Source organism: Periplaneta americana, chromosome 17 (genome assembly GCF_040183065.1).
Source record: "Periplaneta americana isolate PAMFEO1 chromosome 17, P.americana_PAMFEO1_priV1, whole genome shotgun sequence".
Classification (NCBI taxonomy): domain Eukaryota; kingdom Metazoa; phylum Arthropoda; class Insecta; order Blattodea; family Blattidae; genus Periplaneta; species Periplaneta americana.
Window position 1 is genome coordinate 69633222 of NC_091133.1, and position 21056 is coordinate 69654277.

The following is a 21056-nucleotide window of genomic DNA, read 5'->3' on the forward strand; positions in this document are numbered from 1 at the left end:
TTATTATTATTATTATTATTATTATTATTATTATTATATTACTATTATCATTATCACTATCATCATCATTATCTAGATCAGTTACTCTGGTTTTAGGTATTACTAAGGCATCTGTTTATGAGGTCTCAATGTTGTCGGGTTCTAGAAACCCTTGTATTGATGAAAGAAACATGAAAATCAATGAGAATTTGTATCAATCAACATAAATCATCGAGTAGTGAAAAGAGTGTGGACTTATAGGAATAGAAAACAACAAGAAATAACATTGTCACTTTAGGGATAAGAGGCTCGTTTGACGAGCATTGTCATAAATGTTTATTTCTTCTTCAAATAGGCTGAAACTCAAAAAATTAACATTTTAACTGAATTGTTTAACTCTCGGAATGTCCATAAGCTCAAAGCTGTACGTTATCTAGCTCAGGGAGTTTTTCTTCAATTATTTCTTCAATGTCTATCGTGTCCAATATGTCTTGAACACGCACCTTGATGGGGCCTTCTATTGCGTTCACTATCTGATAACGCAAGAGGTTTGGCAGCACATTCACCACGAACTCGATCACATAATCAAGAGTTCCTGCACCATCCATTCTGATCTGGATGTTACCAACATTCATATCTAGCTCTCTGAGAACTGCTCTCTTTCTAGTATCCAAGGGTTGACTTATCTCTGTCTTGGCTTGGATGTACTCTACTGTGAAACTAGAGGACCCCGCCCTACTCAACAGTCCTCCACCGACACTCACCTCCCAGAGGCATCGTCCCTCCAGACGCTGGGTTCCAACATGAAGACCCACACTCACAATATTGTCTTCCATGGTAACAGTTACGTTACCAACTCTGTAGAATGAAGATATTCCGGAGGCCCAGGAATGCGTGAGGTCTACACGGAAAATACCCACAGTGTGGTTGTAGTCTGGAAAGTGGAATGGATCGTAGCCCATGTCACGGACCTGGCGTCGAGCTTCAGCCAGCGCCATATCGAGTGGAGAGATAGAATTGGGGAAACGCTGCGGTAGAGCCCTGATGTGTTTGTTCACGTCACCACGAATGTTGGTGTTGACTTCACTCAGAATAAAGGGCTTGATGCTGTCGAACAGGAAGGTACCCACAGAGTTGATGATGCCCTGTGTAAACATAAAACAACAAAATATGTTATTTACTTTATTAAACTTACTGCAAACTTACTCCTTGGCAACCAAATCATTACCAAACCTGCTTCTGAGGATTGACCTTATGGAAATACTATCCTGGGACAATAATTTATTATATCTCAGCCACCAGTTAGCTCAGTCGGCTGAGGCGCTTGCCTGCCGACTTGGAGTTGCACTCAGGCGTGGTTCAATTTCTGCTTGGGCTAATTACCTGGTTCGGTTTTTTCCGAGGTTTTCCTCAACCGTAAGGCGAATGTCAGGTAATCTATGGCGAATTCTCGGTCTCATCTCGTCAAATACCATCTCGCAATCACCAATTCAATCGACGATAAATAACCCAGTGGTTAATAGAGCGTCGTTAAACAACCAACTAAAAAAAAAAAACAACTATACTGTATATATGTCGGTAATTATGTTACCACTCATGACAACGCCGATAAAATATAAAATTCATATTTTCGAAGTTATTGTCGGTTTAAGCTCATTTATTTGTGCAATAAAAAACTTTGTCTTGTATGTATTTGATTTCTGTGATTTTACCCGTTTCGAGGCAGAATATGGCTCTCCGATTACCCAAGGTCCGTATGCTTTCAAGACTGTTAAGTTACATTGGTCATGTTTTTTCATAATGTGTGACAGTGTATAGATTTCCCGCTAGTTGACGTTGGTGTATATGATAGATTTGATTATATTCCGTGAAGTTATAATAGATCATTGAGTCCTTTGGTTAACGACCAAAAAGGAGGAAAATAGCTAACTACATATCTACACAGAGGTGCCAATTGTCTCGCAGAGCATTAATTTTCAGAGAAATTTGTCAGAAAACATGCAACTCCACAGAATATATATCATATTACATTAAGGGCGACCTTTCTAGTCGGTGAAAACATTCTGTGTGGTAGCATAAGAGACAAATCGGAGAACGAGGGTAACACAATGATAACAGGGGAATAAAAGGAGAACAAGGGTAACACGAGGATAACAAATTAAACACAAGGAGAATGACTGAAACACAAGGAGAACAAGGTAAATACATCACAACAATGGGAACACAAGGAGGACAAGAGGATTACAAGGAGAACGAGGGGAATACAAGGACAAGGGGAAGACAAGGAGATTAAGGAGAAGGCAAGGAGAACAAGGGGGATAATAAGTTGAAGACAAGGATAACAAGTTGGAGACAAGGAGAACAGGAGAAAAATAAGAAGGGAAAGACAAGGAGAACAAGGGGAAGGGAAAGAAAAGGAGACAAAGGCAATACAAGAAAGACAAGATGAATCGAAGAAGGACAAGGGGAACAGAAGGAGATCAAGGTGAATATAAAAAAATAACAAGAAAGAGGGTTCCATTTTTACATGACGGTCAATTCCTAAGTTACCTCCTATTACTTAGTGAGGAGAAAACGAAGTTCTACGTGAAAATGGTGTTGCCATGTGCACAGCAAGAATGCATATGATCTCCCACAACCGGTCTTATATTATCAACCTAGTCGCCGCAGAGATCTGGGAATACTGAAGCAGCATTGGAAAGATTAGGAGAATTTTGTGATGTATATGAATATGTCTTAAAGATCCTAACATTAATTCGGTCATGATGGGCATTGTAAATATTATCAATTTTATGTATATTAATGTGTGTGCAGTATTAACGTTCTGTTTGCTCTAGTTGCATATACTAGGTACCTGAAAGATGCTACCCATAAAGCCAAGATTCTCAAAATTCATGGCGATGTCCTGGAATACGATGTCCATATCGATGTTCTGGGCTTGCAGCTGTCCTCCACGCTCTACCTCCAGCTTCGCGTGTCCTTCGATGTAAACATTGGACAGCGTAACATTGAAGCGGCCGCTGGACCTGCTGAACCAAGTTGACATTGTGTAATTCCCCAACACCTCCAGCTTCTCTATGCGCAGTCCCACCGAAACCTGTGAATCACAAACGATAATCTAAATACAGAAGCATAATTAAATTATGAAATTTTCATAAAGCCAACCCGATATCATAGATTTTAGTAAATCCTGTTTAACATTTCAATTCAGAAACTCATGCTTGCGTAATCCGAACATACGTTTGATATATTGACATGCGCCATTCTGCATAGGTTCCCAGTTATATTCTTCAGTTATACTGCGTGTTCAGTTCACAGTGTGTCATGGCTCGCTGTATGCCGTCATGTGGCTAGTCGTTGAGCCTAGAGAATTCAATCTTCCTACACTTCCGCAGAGGCGTATTACTTATGTGTCAAAGAAGTTGCCTAGCAAGTACGGCGTTCATTCTGAAGAGTACTTACCGATGCGTACGGTAACACCTGTAGTGGCAGGAATGTGAACTGTTTGGAAACACGTACTGAGGTGAGTTTTTTTCTTACTGTTGGGATATGTGAAGAGGGTTAAGACGATTACTTACGTATTTGTTGACATTAACTTCGACGGTCAACATGGACACGGAACATTGATTTGTATTGTGGAATGTTGCCGTACGCAACGGATGATAACAAATACCCTGCGTACGACTTGCCCGCGCAAAACACAGTTCGAAAGAGGTTATGGTAGCACACAGACTTTCAGACCGCCATCTGTTGCTACGACGTTCAAGTTATACCGTACATGTTCTCAAGTTCAGATTGAACGCCTTGATTAATAGGCAACTTCTCTGACATAAAAACTGAAACTCGCTTCCAATCGCTGACTCACAAGAGTGACGTCATGACACACTTTGAAATGAACACCCAGTATTTCACTTCAAGTTGACACAAAATAAACTAAACTTATTATTTATACAATAAAAAATTCGCAGTTAAATATAACTGAAGATTAATAAATTATTTGATGTCTTAATCTGAGGTTAACTGTTTGTACAACTGGTCCTGAGACTGCCAACTTACATAGCAATTATTATTATTATTATTATTATTATTATTATTATTATTACGCTAGATCCACATAGTAGGTCTATTTCTAGAGTAGATTAATTAACCCAGTGGTAATGTTCATTCTTTTTAGACAATTATATTTTTGTTATATACTTGCTCAGTACTATGAAATTAACTAATAAATCAACGATATCATTTCCAACAATCCAACTTCTCCCCTATACTAAGCCGTTGGAATTACACAAACATTTTCTGGCGTTCTTTCAAAAACAGACGACTCTCAAAACATAGAAACAGGCCTTTCTTAGAGCGGCACGCAGTAATCTTCGTTTAATCGTTCATTAAGGGCTTATTACGAGAATAAAATAGCTGTGAACGTGTCCTGTGTGTTGCTTACTATGCCAACAGTCTCCTGAATCCACAAGGTATGTAAACACGGTAATAATTAACTGCCCTGCAAACAAAGGCGGTCCATTTTAATTTTCTTCCTGATATACGATGTATACAATGCCTTTGGTCACCCACAAATGAATCCCCTATACACAAGTGCATACATAATAACAGCTTTATATCGTTAGAGCATTGCTGCTGGAAGTTGGTGTGAAAAGAAGAATTAAGTTCAGCAGACCCTTCTTCTTAGGAAGAGGCTCTCCATTGTTACGTCCGAATGGCTGCCGCAACTTTAAAGTCAACTCTGTAAATTTTCAACTACACGGACTAGAAAGTGCTTTTAGCATGTACCGATTTAACTAAATTAATTTATGTTCCCGTGGAATGCACTTTAAGAAACGGACTACAATTTTAACAAACCAGCAATGAAAATACATTATACTGTACATATTTTACATATTATACTTTATCTTTATACAACGTACAGTATATATATTTTAGACACGTTAACGTAATTACACGCGTTTTCAGTCCTGATGCTCAAATATTTTTTTGTGCGCACTAGTCTATATTTGTTCAATTTTTCCATCGATACGATATAGCCTATGTAATACAGCTCATTATACCTTTGCGGGTTTAAAAAAAACTTCTATAGGTCCTAGGGCCAAAAAAATGTGTCATTTGTTTACTTATATCACAGTCTAGTATAGACAGTCACGAAGCTCAATACGTAGGGAATATGCATCCATAGATAGTTGCTAACCACTAGGATCGTTACTATCGCCTCATCACAGACAATGCGAAATAGTACCGGCACAGTCTATTGTTCCTAGTACCCTCACAAATCAAGCTTCGTAACTGTATAATATTATACTAGACTGTGCTTATATCTTATATCTATTTTATCTTCAGCTTGTTTCGCTTTAATAACTTCAGAAGGAATTTCGGTTTCAACAGATCTCGGTATCATTTCCAACATAACAGAACATTGTTTATTAAATTCAGAGACTGGTAACTTAACAACAAAGAAATAATATACTTGGCTCGGAAACATGACGGCCTCTCTTCTTGGAATTGGTAATCTCTCATAAACCCCCATCCTCTACTCAACCCCTAGCCGCGTGGCAGAAATACAATAGACCCCAGCATTGCCAAATCTAGTAGTCATTGCCTCTACCTGTTAGGTTTCACCCATTCTCAGTGTCTTTGTCGACGTGTTGTTTTATACCGTTATGCGCTTCAATATGTCTAATTTATTCCGGCCATGATTAATGAGTGTTGGAGCAGATGATCCGCAGCCAGGCTTCCTGATACACCTGAAGATCCAGGACCATCACGACAAGAACAACAAATAACACCGTCGAAGAAAACGGAATATCTTATTTGCAGAGGAGCGTAGCTAAGAAAACGAAGTGTTAAAATTGTGTCTAACGTTAGAAATTCTATCCATAAAGTAATCGAAAGTTCAGGCAGTTTAATAAGTATAAATCTTAACCACTTAACATCGGACGCAACCGGCGGAGTTGGATATATGGGCATAGAAATTAAGAATTACGGTTCACCAACTAAAGAGAAAATAAACAAATTAAAACAGAATTCGGTAAGATAGACGATTTTATACGTGATTTACTTCGCCGAACAGTATGTGAACAGTACGCGAAAGAGATATCGCCAACAGCAACACTGTCCTTAGCAACCTAAATAATGACATTATTCACAGCAGTGCTTAAAACTTTTCTAACTTACAGCAGTGAATTAAATGTTTTTAAATCACTCTACATGACAAGCAACATATTAGCAATAGTAAAATGAACTTCTTCGCCAACAACACATTACAAAGAAAAGCCCTACAATTTAAAATTAAATTTACATACCAGTAATGAATAAAATATTGTATAGCACACTAGAGTAAACAGATTTTACGCGTTCGTGGAAATTATCATCCAAGGCTAAGCTGATAAAATCTAACTTTACTCTTTTGTACTATAAATTCTATAACTATTCAATGATCACAGTTTCAGAAAATTTTACCGGCGCAACATTCTTAATTAAGTATAAAATTCTGGAACTTCAATAACATGAGAATTTAACACTTATTATAGAAGTCTGCATTTTTTTGTTTATTTAGGCAAAACATGTTAATGAAAATATAAATACTAGGCAAAACATGTTAGTGAAAATATAAATATAAAGTGTTTTTAAAATAAGTTTGTTCATTTTTACACCAATTTTGTTTTAGTAATTACAAATTAAGGTATATTTACAAAGATAATATAGTCTCACTGAAAATCGCGGTTTCACGGAACACAGTTTGAAAAACGTTCGCAAATCACAATGACTTCAAGAATTGGCAACTCGGCTAAGGGTTTATCCCTTGCGCGTGCCTGCAGTTAACTGGTGAAGGGGATGAGGGAAGGCCGTCATGTTTCCGAGCCAAGTATAGCATCATGCATGGCCTTTCTCAACGAATTATTTTTATTCTATGTATTTTTTTCTAGTATACACAGTCCCTAGATACAAAACAAAACACGCTAAACAAGACATACAAACACAAAGCGAATTTATAACTTGAAACTAATAACAAAAAGTTTGAATTTATTCAATTACGGACTAGTGCGCCACAATAGTTATTTATGGTACTTGTGGGTAAGTGCATCTTTATTGTGCGAGTGGAAAGATTTAAGCACGAGGCGTCAGTCGTGTGCTTAAATTACACGAGCGCAATAAAGATCCCGCTCACAAGTACCATACGTAATTTTATCCATGATCCTAAAAAAATTCTGTTTTATAAAATAAAATATGTTGAAAATAAGCCCTCATATAATCAGATATCATGGCATGGATTTTAGAATCGATACGCGTACTAGGTAACTTATGATGTAGGAGGACATGAATAGTGAAGAATGGTATCTAAGTCGTTGGATAAATAACAAATTTGTTCCGTAGAAAAATGAGTGATTCCAGTGGTGAAAGTTTGCCAGAAGAAATTCGAGACACAGCTCGAAGTGCTACCACAATCTAGTATATACAGTCACGAAGCTTGAGTTGTGAGGGTGCTAGGAACAATAGACTGTGCCGGTACTATTTCGCATTGTCTGTAATGAGGCGATAGTAGCGATCCCAGTGGTTAGCAATTATCTATGGATGCATATTTACTACGTAATTAGCTTCGTGACTGTATATAGTAGGCTGTGGTGCTACGTTAAGCTTGTTGCCAAAGAAGTCAGTACTTATTTATGAAAAAGAATATGGATGTTTTAAGAAATGGTATAGTGAAAGAAGTGTTAATAAAATCTGTGAGGAAATAGTTTTAGCATACTTTTCAGATAAGTCAGAAGTACTAAAACCATCAAGTCTTTGGTCGAAGTATTCCATGCTGAAATGTACACTATCAGTGAACTGTGGGGTAAAGTTTATTTCACTAGTGGAATAAAGTAATGTTCAATAAAAGCCTACTTCAGCAGCAGCAGTAGTTACGAGAAACGGGCAGTATTGTGTCCATTAGTACGAAGCATGGTGTCCGAGAAAAAAGTGAAAAGGATTCACACGATCTTCGCAAGAAGTCCGAGGAAGTCAATTTGCGCTCAACCACTCGCTTGGCCTCTACGCTCTCCAGATATTACACTTCTGGACTTCTTCCTGTGAGGTTTTGTGAAGGATCAAATGTATCGGACGCCTGTGGAGAACTTAAACGATTTGCGACGCAAAATTCATCAGGCTATCAACGTCATACCGCACATTTTGCTAATTGGAAATGGAGTACAAGTTGGACAATGGACATCTGCCATCCCACTGGGGGTACACATATCGAAGCTCTATGAGTGCATCACAAAATTAATGAGTTTCTATACCACGAAACACTAGGTTTGCCATTCAATTACGGTAACTTTTAAAATTCTGTTGAGGCTGCCTCATCCAGCGTATTCCGAATCTCACCGGTCTGGTGGCATCAATGACGTCATGTTGCAGCGAAATAAGGAACAAAACTGCTGGAAGGATCGATGGCTGTCATGGCGACTGTACAAGTTGTCTGTGCTACGCTAGCAAAATTTTGCGAAATTTTCGTACTCCCATCTCGTTCAAAGAAAAGATAGCATAAACAATTTATTTCTTGAACCGGTAGTAATAACGGGTCCTTTGACATGTTCGCTCATAAGCCATTAACATATTGTTTTTACGTTGTGCTCATTACAAACAATACAGCAGAACTAAAGCAGAACACACCGCCATGACACAACAGTGCACGATGTTATTCGTCTGCTAATTCCCGCCCTATACAAGAACCAATCAGATTCACTGATGGCGGCTGATGGAGACTGCCACCACCTCTGCAAGTTGATGGCACGGTGCGGCACCGGTGGAGCATCAATGACGTCATCGGTGGAATTCGGAACACCGTGATGCCATCGGATTGCTCATCGGTGAGATTCGGAATACGCTCATCGTCCTCTTTGCGCATTCTGATCATAAACGCCACGCCAGCAGTATGGCGTAGTATTTTTCATAAATTTCCATAGACATCATCATCATCATCATCACCATCATCATATAGACTAAGGTTTTCGATCGAAATCTAATAGACCTACAACTAAATTTATAAACGTTTGTAATATTAAACATAAGTCGGACATGCTGTATATGGCACATAACTGGAAAAGCCAAGCCCAACTACTAGATAGATTTCGTTCATATTCATTATCTACGGGTCAATGATCAGTTCGTCCAGAAACGATGCACAACAAATGTTTACTCCACAAACAACCTGAACCAGATGTCATATGAAAGCCTTCTGCCAAAATTACGAACAAAATGGCAATTTATCAAAACCTGCTTTAAAAATTATTTCCTGTTTTTTTAATCTGTTCATTAAAAACGCTCGATTAATTGCGAAATTATCTGTGTGAATGGAAATTATGATAGCGAAATGGTCTTTGGCGAAATGAGTCCAAGAAGTTGTCATAGAATTATCTGAATTATCCGTCTTTTTTCGATGTCGTTTAGCTCCTAAATGAGACATCGGAGAACATGAATTGTTTTACAAAAAATGATCCTCATTGCGAGATCTATCGATCCCCAGAGTTTGTTGCAGAGGTCCTGAATCACCTTGTATTCAGCAGGGACGATCGCCTGTTTAAAAAATAGTGTATGACACACATATGTTAAAGATGATACTTCTTCGTAGGGTTACTTCACTTAGCCTGCGGTCTCGTTTCGTAAACACAAAATGAAATGTATAATTTGTAATACTTGTATTTTAAATAACTGTTTCTATTTTCATGATGGATTAATATTACTAAGAAAATCGGACATGACACGCCACAAGTAGAAAATTGTGACACTTAAGGTAAGATAACAGAGTTTATACTTCTTTCTACAGAGGCCGTTATAGAAAAGACAAAGATGCTATGACGATAACAGGCTTATGACGAAATAACATGATATCCAATTATCATAGTTCTTGAGAAATCTCCCTTTCGCCTAGCAGATCATACTACTAGGTCTACTAATTTGAAATCTCCATTTATTCTTTACAAGTCACTCCGCTGTCTGGTAATGCTAACCTTGAACTTCTGAACCCTAAATTATTTTTATCTTATTCTATTACACATATACAAGATTAAGGTTCATTTTCCTACGGCCCAGATAAACCGACTATAACCATTTACGTTACCAGTCATTCATATTTCTTTTCATTTTGAAGCGTTAGGCATGAAATACTAAACTGGGATCTGGTTTCAGATCTTTTAATTTATCATTATATCAATGATAAAAAAAAAGGATTTGGCAAACAGTAAATGAATGATTGAAAGAACTCTGAGGACATTACTAAGTGTGTTTTGGCTTTGAAAATAACAAACTTGGGTATTATGATGTGCTGAATGATGTACACTGTTCCTTTAGAAGACACAGAGTGTAACGTTGTGATTCAGATACCAAAAGTATAATAAAATTAGTGGATTATAAATACAATCATCCTGCACGTGACTCATTAAGGCTCTGAAAATATCAATTTATATAATATCATAAATTCGAGACAGAAAATATTACCAGAAGATATTCTGAAACTCATTAAGATTCGGGTCTGTTTAATTATGCTCTCTTAAAGCAAAGGAAGCAGAAAGAATGGGCCAACTGGGACAGAAGTGTTCAGTAGTAATTTATTACGGAAGATTAGCGAAGACTTGTAACAGGCATTTCGTTATGGATATGAAACCTTCTAATAACATTAGAAATATCAATAATATTAGAGTTTTAGAAACTAAATTAAATGATAATACGGTCTTTAGCAAAAGCTTTTACGCAGTACAGTAAATTCAATTAATTTCTATGAAAATAGTTTTCATTTTGTCTAAGTCTATTGTAATTTTGAGTTATTTAATTGCCTCTTAAATAAACTATTGATCTATGTAGATACGAATGTATGTACGCCTCACAAATGGAATTCAATTCTGCCAGATTATACATTCTAAAAGATCTATAGCTCTCGTAACCACCACTATTTTTATAAACAGTTGAAATCTCGAAATACGTGACAAATGCATATTAAGGTTTTGTTTAAATCCCTTTTTAGACTTCATTTATTTTAAACAATATACAGTATTTTATATTTCCACTTATCAGTATCTACAGTATTTCATTATTTACGTCCTTAAGTTGCATTTTTGTATTTTATTTATTTTGTTTGATGTATTTACTATTCTTATATTGCATATAATTTTATATACTTATTCATTTCATCCACTACATGTTTACTTATTAATTTCATTATACATTTAAATTGTTTTATTTAACGACGCTCGCAACTTCCGAGGTTATATCAGCGTCGCCAGTGTGCCGGAATTTTTTCCGCACGAGTTCTTTTACATGCCAGTAAATCTACTGACATGAGCTTGTCGCATTTAAGCACACTTAAATCTAATCTGAACCAGGATCGAACCCGTAACCTCGGGCACAGAAAGCCAGCACTGTATCGAATACGCCACTCAGGCCAACAATTTCATTATAGGGCCTATATATCTAGGTTTACTAACCGGTACTTCAAATACTTGTATACTTATTTAAATCTATTTAGCCTATATGTATTATTATTATTATTATTGTTATTATTATTATTGTTATTATTATTATTCCTATGAATAATGAAACTCCAAACTGTATAAATCACGTTATAAAACATATTATACCCTAACCTAACTTATTAACAGACATACAAGTGTATTATCCAATAGTTATTATTATCCGTGTAAAACCTTCAACTCATATCATAAACTTGAACAACTGATGCTCTAAGTTGGCTCACACACATACACACTTTGTAACTTGTGCAATTACCCTTAACTTTGTTTAAATGGTATTTATTCTTTTCACTAGAGGGTACTTGATTCTGTGTCATTCACCCCAGTGTCCCCATCTAGGAGTGACGTGCCGAAGGTGAATTTCTTTTTTCCGTTGGTTTAGCGTTTCTCTCGATGCACCGCGTCATGATAATGACGATTAATGGAGGAATGGTGGAATACCGGTAGGGGAAACGGGAGAATTCCTCAAAACCTACCACCACGCACAGTCTTTGTCCATCACAAATTCCGTTAGAACTGCCGGGATTCGAACCCAGGTTACCAAAGTAGAGATATGACTCTTTAGTTGTTCGGCTAACAGTTTATTTAAATCTGTATTTCATTTATTTATCCATACATTTATATCATCACTCATTTTTATAGTATTTAATTTGACTTTAAAATTACTTCACTTATACCTGCCCGTTCATTTTATTTATTATAATCTATTCATTTACCTATAATTTCTTTTGTTTCATTCACTTTTTATCTACACTTTTGTGGCACTCCAAGTGAGTAATTCTTCCACACGTCCCGTTACTAACCAGTACGTCTGTTGGCAAAAAATGTCACGATGACTTATTTTCTTGACATGGAGTGTCCTGCAGCTACGAGCATAGATATTATTTTCATTCTTTCTCTTCCCACTTCCTCTCCTAGGCACGTTTGTGATTAAATTTCTTTCTTATGACGCAACACACAGCTCGCTCACTAGCCAAACAAGCAAGGACAGGGGCCAATAACACTGAATCGAGCTGTACAGTACATCCGTACCTGCATGGCGGCGAGGTCTGACTTCACGTGCTGGATGCGGAACTTGCTGAGCCCGTACACGTTGACGGTGCGGAACTGCATAGTCGCCACGGAGAAGGAGTGTCTCATGTCGGGGATGGGCATGGGATCCGGCACGGGAGCACCCGGAAGCCCCACCGGATCATCCTTCTTGTAGTGTTCCAGGATCGCCCGCACCTGATCGCTTACTTTTTTTTCTGCCAGCGCCGTCACGTTCTTATCCGCTGCCAGATCCTCGTCTGATCCCTCGCTCGGAGGAGCTAGAAATACAATATCGCAACAAACTTCACATTCTGGATACATGCACATTTTATAAAAACAACTTAACATACACACTAGGGTGGTCCAAAAATTTCAATGTTGGAAACCTTGGCAATCCCTCCCGCCAATTTTGTTACATTACATGAGAGCAACAATTTTTTATAAATCACAACCCATTAATTACGAAAAAAATCGGAGTTTGGCTGTGTCGGGTACACGGTCGTGGGTCTAGAAGAGATACTTCGTTTGACAACAAAATCACCACGCTAGCACATCGCAGTCGCGACATATACTGCCCAAAAGTTTTCGTCCACGTCGAAAACGGCCGCCGGTCGCCGCGGTCTCCACCCGCGCCTCGCGAATGCGCGGTGTCAACTCAAGGTCATGCTCGCATCGTAGTCGTATACCTGATCGAACGAAACCACATTATTTCAACCCTGTTATTATTAGTCATGATGCTATAGTGTCGCAATGGAACACCCTGCAAACGTTATATCGCCGTTTCCGTCCTGGTACTCCTAGTGAATCTAATTTTAAAGACACATTCTCAAAATCTATAGACTATAGTCTATAGCAAGTCGTGACGTCTAAGCTTTCACAAAGAGCTTAAATATACAGTAGGCCCTATCAGTCAACAAAACCAAAGTTCTAGCATTCAGAGGATCGTAAACACAATTATTTTAGAAGGAAATTCAACAGACCAGACTTGCAACAATTATTACTTTAACAAGAAATAGGGTACATAAAAAATAAAATTAAGAAAATTAATTGCATATGTGGAGCAAAAGAAAAAGAATACTGGAAAGGAAAATGAACTAAAATTTTATAAATTTTATTAATGGCAGTTCCCGTATTATTATTATTATTATTATTATTATTATTATTATTATTATTATTATTATTATTATTATTATACGGCGCAGAATTGTGGATATTAAGCTTGAACAAGGAATGAAAACTGGGGCCGCATAAATTAAATTCTTAAGAGATGTTTTAGAATATACCTACTGGACAAGAAGAGAAATTAGGATATCAGGAGAGAACTCAAAATTCTAAAATAAAAAACCATTAGTACATAAAAAACGTGTCGATCATGAGACCGGGAGTTTAATCCCCGAATTTATGATGATGATGGTGATGGTAATGGTGACGACGACGAATGACAGGAGTTTATTTGAAGGCATTATTTAAAAATTGCACAAAGTACAGGAGAACTTCACTATATCGTTCTAGTTACTATTTTGTTTTTGACAATTTCGTTATAGTACCAAACGAAACAAAGGCTATGTTTCTCCAAAAATTTGTGTTAGGAGTAAAAAATAATATGTACTCTACAAAATTTTGCTGTAGCTATATGTCGGCTAGTAGACAAGCTCTTTCAACTCCCTAGTTAAAAGACACGCTATTCATAGACGATGTAATGTATCATTTTTATTTATTTTATTAGGTTATTTTACGACGCTTTATCAACATCTAGGTTATTTAGCGTCTGAATGATATGAAGGTGATAATGCCGGTGAAATGAGTCCGGGGTCCAGCACCGAAAGTTACCCAGCATTTGCTCGTATTGGGTTGAGGGAAAACCCCGGAAAAAACCTCAACCAGGTAACTTGCCCCGACCGGGATTCGAACCCGGGCCATCTGGTTTCGCAGCCAGACGCGCTGACCGTTACTCCACAGGTGTGGACACAATGTAATGTAACATGGAGTAATGGAGATATGGTGAAATGAAAGGTATGAGGAAAGCTAACGTCTCTTAGATAATCTCTTTCTTCATAACATATTTTACAGAATATTGCGGGGATCCAACTTCGATCATTTCCGTAAAAATAGATTTGTTGAATTACGGCCGCATCCTGCCACAATTTATATATGGATGGATATTTACTAGTATATAGCGTGTATAGAGAGTTGTTTAATTTCAATATAAATTTTGCAGGCGTTATTTGAATCGAATCAAGAATAGCTTCCGACCACAATAATTAATATTGATACAGTCCCTACATAGCACACACCCCGAGCATTCGATTTAAAATCGCAAAATGGTATTAATTGCTCATATGGGGTTATGCTCCTAGTGTTCCATATTTACTGTAGCTTTCAATTGGATCTGCAGCTTGTGTAAATATAATGCTGTTCCATATTAAAGATGGAAATGCAGATATAACACTAATAAATGTGCCACCAGATATTTGGAATTGTAAATTTCGCATCCAGATCGAACGCTTCCGCAACCATACTCACTGATTAGTTATCTAATGCATACATCGCTGATGTCATTGTTTCTGATACGCAAGGGTTATAAGACGCAAGATGATAACGGGAAAAGGTTAAGAACAATAAGCTATGACATTTCCCAATTTGTAAATGAAGCAATAGACTATCGCTATAATAATAAGAATAAATGAAACAGCAAAGCTATTGTTGAAATTAACCATGGTAATAAGAAAAGCTTGTTCACTTTCACAAGTTTAGTTGAATTTGTACGAGTTCGTTAAATCTTCAATACAAGAAGACATTAACAGGGGAAATATCATAATTCTAAATTTAAATCTAATGTGAGAGAGGAACTCTGTTTCGTTGTAATTTCTGGATTGGAGGATTTTGTATGAACAGAACGAAATGGTGCAGATAAATTAAATGGCATTTTATTCTTGAAGCGCACATTAATTATAATGAAATTTTATTTCATTAAAGTGAACATAAATATGACGAAAAATTGACTACCTCAATGAACAATCAATATAAAAATACATGGATGCATGAAAATAGACTTTTAAAAATCCTGCTGAACTATTAATTCAGAAGATCTAGAGATATTGGAAGATCTAGAACAAAATGGAAAGACGACCTTTCTTGAGAAAGGAACAGGGCAGGGTAGTAGTAGTAGTAGTAGTAGTAGTAGTAGTAGTAGTAGTAGTAGTAGTATTAGTAGTAGTAGTAGTAGTAGTAGTAGTAGTAGTAGTGGTGGTAGTGGCAGTAGTAGTAGTAGCAGTAGTATTAGTAGTAGAAGGAGAATTAAACGTCGGTATCAGATTGCAAATAACACTGATATCTGCGTTATTTCATGATCAAATGAAAATAAGTATATGTTATGTTTATTTTATTTTATTGGGTTATTTTACGACGCTGTATCAACATCTCGGTTATTTAGCGTCTGAATGATATGAAGGTGATGATGCCGGTGAAATGAGTCCGGGGTCCAGCACGAAAGTTACCCAGCATTTGCTCGTATTGGGTTGAGGGAAAACCCCGGAAAAAACCTCAATCCCCGACCGGGATTCGAACCCGGGCCACCTAGTTTCGCAGCCAGACGCGCTGATCGTTACTCCACAGGTGTGGACATATATGTTATGTTATGTTATGTTATGTTATGTTATGTTATGTTATGTTATGTTATGTTATGTTCCGCGCCGAGGCGTTGTGGTCTAAGGTGTCCCAGAATACATGGATATCCAGAGTACCACAATCCTTTGTGCCGGAAATGCTGACAAATCAGCCATTGTTATTCCAGCTCGCGCTATTTGCTGTATACAGTTTTAAGAGAATGATTGTAGCTTATGTAGCCTAAATCAAAATCAAATATTTTTAATTTTAAGGACCACGGACACTGGCCTAAATTGAATTTTACTTTAAATGTTCCTAACCCAAGCGCGTTGAAATGAAATAATAATGGCGGCCGACTGCGCTACTCTGGGTATCCACGGACTCTGAGGCGTCCTGCCTAGGACTCGCGCTTCGTAATGAGTGCTGGTTCCAGTCCCCATAGGGGAAGAAATTTTCTCACGAAATTTCGGTCAGTGTATGGGACCGGTGACCACCCAGCATCGTGATGCACTTGAGGAGCTACGATAGGTAAATATTTAATACCTAGCTACATTCGGTTACGAAAACCAGCTATAAGGGTTGGGGGGGGGGGATCACACGATATCTCCATTGTGATTGGATGATTGCCAACCTCTGCTTCGGCAGGTGAACGTGAGATCAGCAGCCGGCTGGTCGATCTGAGCTCTTGAAAAGCTGTATTATAATGCCACGGATTATGCAATAGTGCACTGTAGATATGTATGGAGTAGGCCTATACCTCGGCGGCATCCAACGCTACTTAGTTCAGGTCTGCTGTTCAGTGAACATACGGAAACAAAACAAAGCTAGGCGGTTGGAAATGAGTGCTACAATAGAAGAATTTGTTAGCGAGCACGTCATTAGGAAAGAATAAAATGCATTTTATCAGAAAGAAGGGAAAAATTTTCATTTCAAACACTTAAAATGTTTAGTCATTGATTGAAATTTATATTTTTTTTCCATTTGTTAATTTCAAACTTTAATTATATCTAAAGTATCTAGATGCGTTTTACTTATTGTAAAAATTAGGGGTAGACAAATTCCGGGCGCCAGGTAGGCATGGCATGTATGTGGCGCCTGAATTGTTTATTGAATCCAACCTTTTTAAGACTTCGATTTCTTTTGTCATTACGACTAATACATAATGTTAACAAAAGCGGTTGTAGGAAGAAATTCGACTGTGCTTTTTAAATTAATATCATTACATTTGTTACGCATCTCATGATATTGTCCTAGATAGCATCTCTGAAAGCGTGTGTTTGCATTGCATAGAAATTTAATATTGTTTAGTATATTTGAGTAAATATATCTTTATCATAGCTCAAATTAGCTCAAATGGTTCCCTCATTGCATGTGTGGACGAAATATGGTGACTCCTGAAAATAAAGGGGCTCGTTCCTGTTCTCTCCTCCTAGTAAAAATTTTCTTTTTTGGCATATAAGCTATCTTTAAACATATACTTTGTTAATGTTGTTATTAAATCGAAGCGCTATTCCTGCTGTTCACTGACTTACACACACAGATACACGAATAAACAGATGTAGGTACACATTACCGGTGCATGCGGGAAGATTGCTTGGTTCACTGTAGCGTGAGTGCTCTCCGTTCGAAGCTAGTATGACCGATGTACACCTAACTTGTATTCAAAGTAATCAAACGTAGGACTCTAATTATTATATATCACGTTTCATACTCAATATTTTCACAATTTCACTTAAGTAACATTTAACGCAAAATTATCAGTTACATCCTCAACAGTTACGTGCATCTCTTGTGGTCTTTAAGACGTCACTGACAAACTGGTGAAGAGGAAGAAGCGTCAAAAATCTTCAGCACACGAAAATTAATTATAATTAATTTATTGACTTATTTACAAATGGATAAAAAATGTATTTTTCCTTATTTTTTTTTAATTGACGTATTATATACGGTATTGGAGGAGATAAAAGTTATGCAATAATAATTTAGTTATTGTTAGGTAGATAAGAGTTCGTGCTATGTTCTTAACGTGTATTTCGTAGTTCAATAATATAATTTATGCTCGACCATGCCGAAATGTAGTAATTATACACCTGGTAGCAGACCTTTAATGCATGTCATTAAAGTACACCTACTCATTAAAGGTCAGGTCTTTCAGCCAATGACGATTCAGGTTACAACTGTTCAGCCAATGACAGGTCAGCTTTCTACCGTTATAAAACCGCAAGTATCGATTATTCTCGGATATGCAATCGAAAGAGAATTAGCGAAAAGTCACGGAGGCTGGAAATCCAATACTGTCGCAGAAAGTTATGTTCTGTTACTATAATAGTTAGCGTTAATTGTAAATAATATTCAAATAAATTCAATTTGTCATCTCGTTTTTCATTGTCTAATTTAATTTCAATGTTATCTCTGTAGGTTCTTATGGCCTAGCAAGGTCAATGTGAACATCTGTTCCTCGGAAAAAATCAATACTTTCGCGTCTGCCAACATCTCACAACATACGGGACATTGGTCAAGGTCAGATACAAAGAAAATTAATAATATCAAGTTAGAAATATGGTCGAGCATAAAAAGTCGTATGAAACTCGCCTATAATGGTAATTAAGAAGCTCGTATGAAAATTATGAAACTCGCTTGCGCTCGTTTCATAAATATCCATACTCGCTTCTTAATTACCTTCATTATAGGCTCGTTGCATAATGTACTATTACGTTACTGACCGAAATAATATGACATTATGTCATATCATATATTATAAAAACAAGCTCGTTACAGACATAAGACAACAGACAAGCATGCAAAGCTAATCCCTTAATCAGTGTTTACTCCCGTTATGATCAAGATGTACTTGAATTGGACTGAATTTCGGAAGGGGACACTACGACCTTTCAAGCTCTATTGCGCTAACACTCAAGTCATGCGCATTCCTAAACCCACACCGCTGACTACACCAAGGTTCGCTGCGTACCCAGTTTTCTAACAGGCAAATCCATTCGCACCCTCCAAGTGTGGCCAGCCGGCGATCGGGCAATGCTATGGAATGATGACGGAATGGAGAAATGTTGACAGAATAATTCATTCATTCATTCATAATGTTCTGCCCAAGGACATGCTGCAAACTCAGCATTCCTCAATCTTTCCTATTTTCTACCTTCCTCTTAGTCTCCGCATACAATTTCATATATCGTAATGTCGTTTATCATCTTATATTGTCTTCTGCCCCGACCTTTACGCTGTGGCCTCCACATCTCGAATTCTCGACTGAAGAAGAAACGACAAATGCTTAAACTGTTCTCTTTAAGTTTCTGCGCTTTCGCGCCAGGTGATGCAACAGTGACCTTGCAAGTGTGACAGAACAAATCTCAGACAGATTTTCTATAGATGGCGCTTCACGTTACAAAATTACAATGTAAAATTCTCGCATTAACAAGCTGTTATTTATGTACATCTTTAGTTCAGACGCCCTGTACAATTTTTCGGTACCAGAAATACTGGGGGGGGGGGGGGGATTCCGTAAAAATCTTCAAATCGACCTTTACAGCATCACAATACTCTCTTCACACTTCGTACAATGAGAAAGAAAAGTACAAAATAAAATAGTTAACACAAAAACTTTAAAGTTAAATTGTAATAAAAAAACTTTGATGAAGAAATGATTGACCGGAGGTCGCCTGTACTTGAAATTAAGACGATGCTTTAATGTTGTACAGAAGTCATGGTCAGGGGTTCCAATCCCTTCGAGAACACGGATTGGTATCCGTTGTTAATTTTGTTTTGATTCTCATCCTGTCTGGACAGTGTAGCATGAACCAAAGCCTTGTGTTCTATTTTTCGACATATGGGGCAATCCTTGACTACATACTTCTGATAAATGATAAGGGTCAGTGAAGAATAGGTCACTATGTGTCTGCAGATTATTATTTTCTTCATTCAAAAGAACATGCGCAGGCTATTTTTTGCATGTCTGTGACGTCAAATGGCGGAAAAGAAAACAAAAACTGAAAGTAACTGGTTTCTGCAAGGAAATGTATTGTATGGAAGATTTTTAAATTATGGTTTATTTAACGACGCTCGCAACTGCCTCTTCCAGCAGCAATAACCTTTACAGAGTTGCCACACCGTATTACGTTTAAAAATTCCTTTGCAGAACGAAAACTTCATTTGTTCGGATCAAATTTCTGCTCAATTTACTGAGCATATTGGGAATTAATTCAACAGCTTTCCCAAAATACGCTATGAAATGTTGTATAATTTTTTTTTCTCGAAAAGGAAGCAAAATCGAGCAAAATTGCATTAAACACTTTTGTTTGAAATATCTCAAAGAATAACCGCCTAAAATTAATGACATTACTTACGGTTCATCCTGTATATACATACATCTCGAAGGCATCATGCCAGAAGGCCTATCAACAAAAGTGCAAGTTTACATTAGAGCCGTAGCCTATAAAAATGGAATGCTTTTTTATCCTTGTCCACATAACAAGGTACTGTACTTTCTTTTGATTCTTTTTCATACTTACTTATGGTTTTTAAGAAACCCGGAGGTTAATTGCAGCCCTCAGATAAGCCCGCCATCGGTCCCTATCCTTTGCAAGATTAATCCAGTATCTATCATCATATCCCACCTCCCTCAAATCCATTTTAATATTATCCTCACATCTACATCCCCAAAGGTCTTTTTCCCTTCGGCCTCTCAACTGACACTCTATATGCATTTCTGGATTCGTCCATACGTGCTACATGCCCTGCCCATCTCAAACATCTGGATTTAATATTACTAATATGTCAGGTGAAGAACATAATGCGTGCGGTTCTGTGTTGTGTAGCCTTCTCCATTCTCCATTCTTCTGTAACTTCATCCCTCTTAGCCCCAAATATTTTCGTAAGAACCTTATTCTCAGACACCCTTAACTGATTCTTTTTCAT

The 21056-nt window shown here is 37.4% G+C and overlaps 1 protein-coding gene across 1 annotated transcript in view; it reads right to left on the minus strand.

Moving 5' to 3' along the window:
* Positions 1-272: 272 nt before the first annotated feature.
* Positions 273-21056, minus strand: part of LOC138692952 (uncharacterized) — a 30533-nt gene continuing 9749 nt past the window's right edge. Inside the window, exons 2-4 of the mRNA XM_069816365.1 lie at positions 12522-12799; positions 2834-3076; positions 273-1124 (exon numbers count right to left, since the gene is read on the minus strand). Coding sequence (XP_069672466.1) covers positions 396-1124; positions 2834-3076; positions 12522-12799 — 1250 coding nt within the window. The 3' untranslated portion in view covers positions 273-395. The remainder of the gene's footprint in view (positions 1125-2833; positions 3077-12521; positions 12800-21056) is intronic.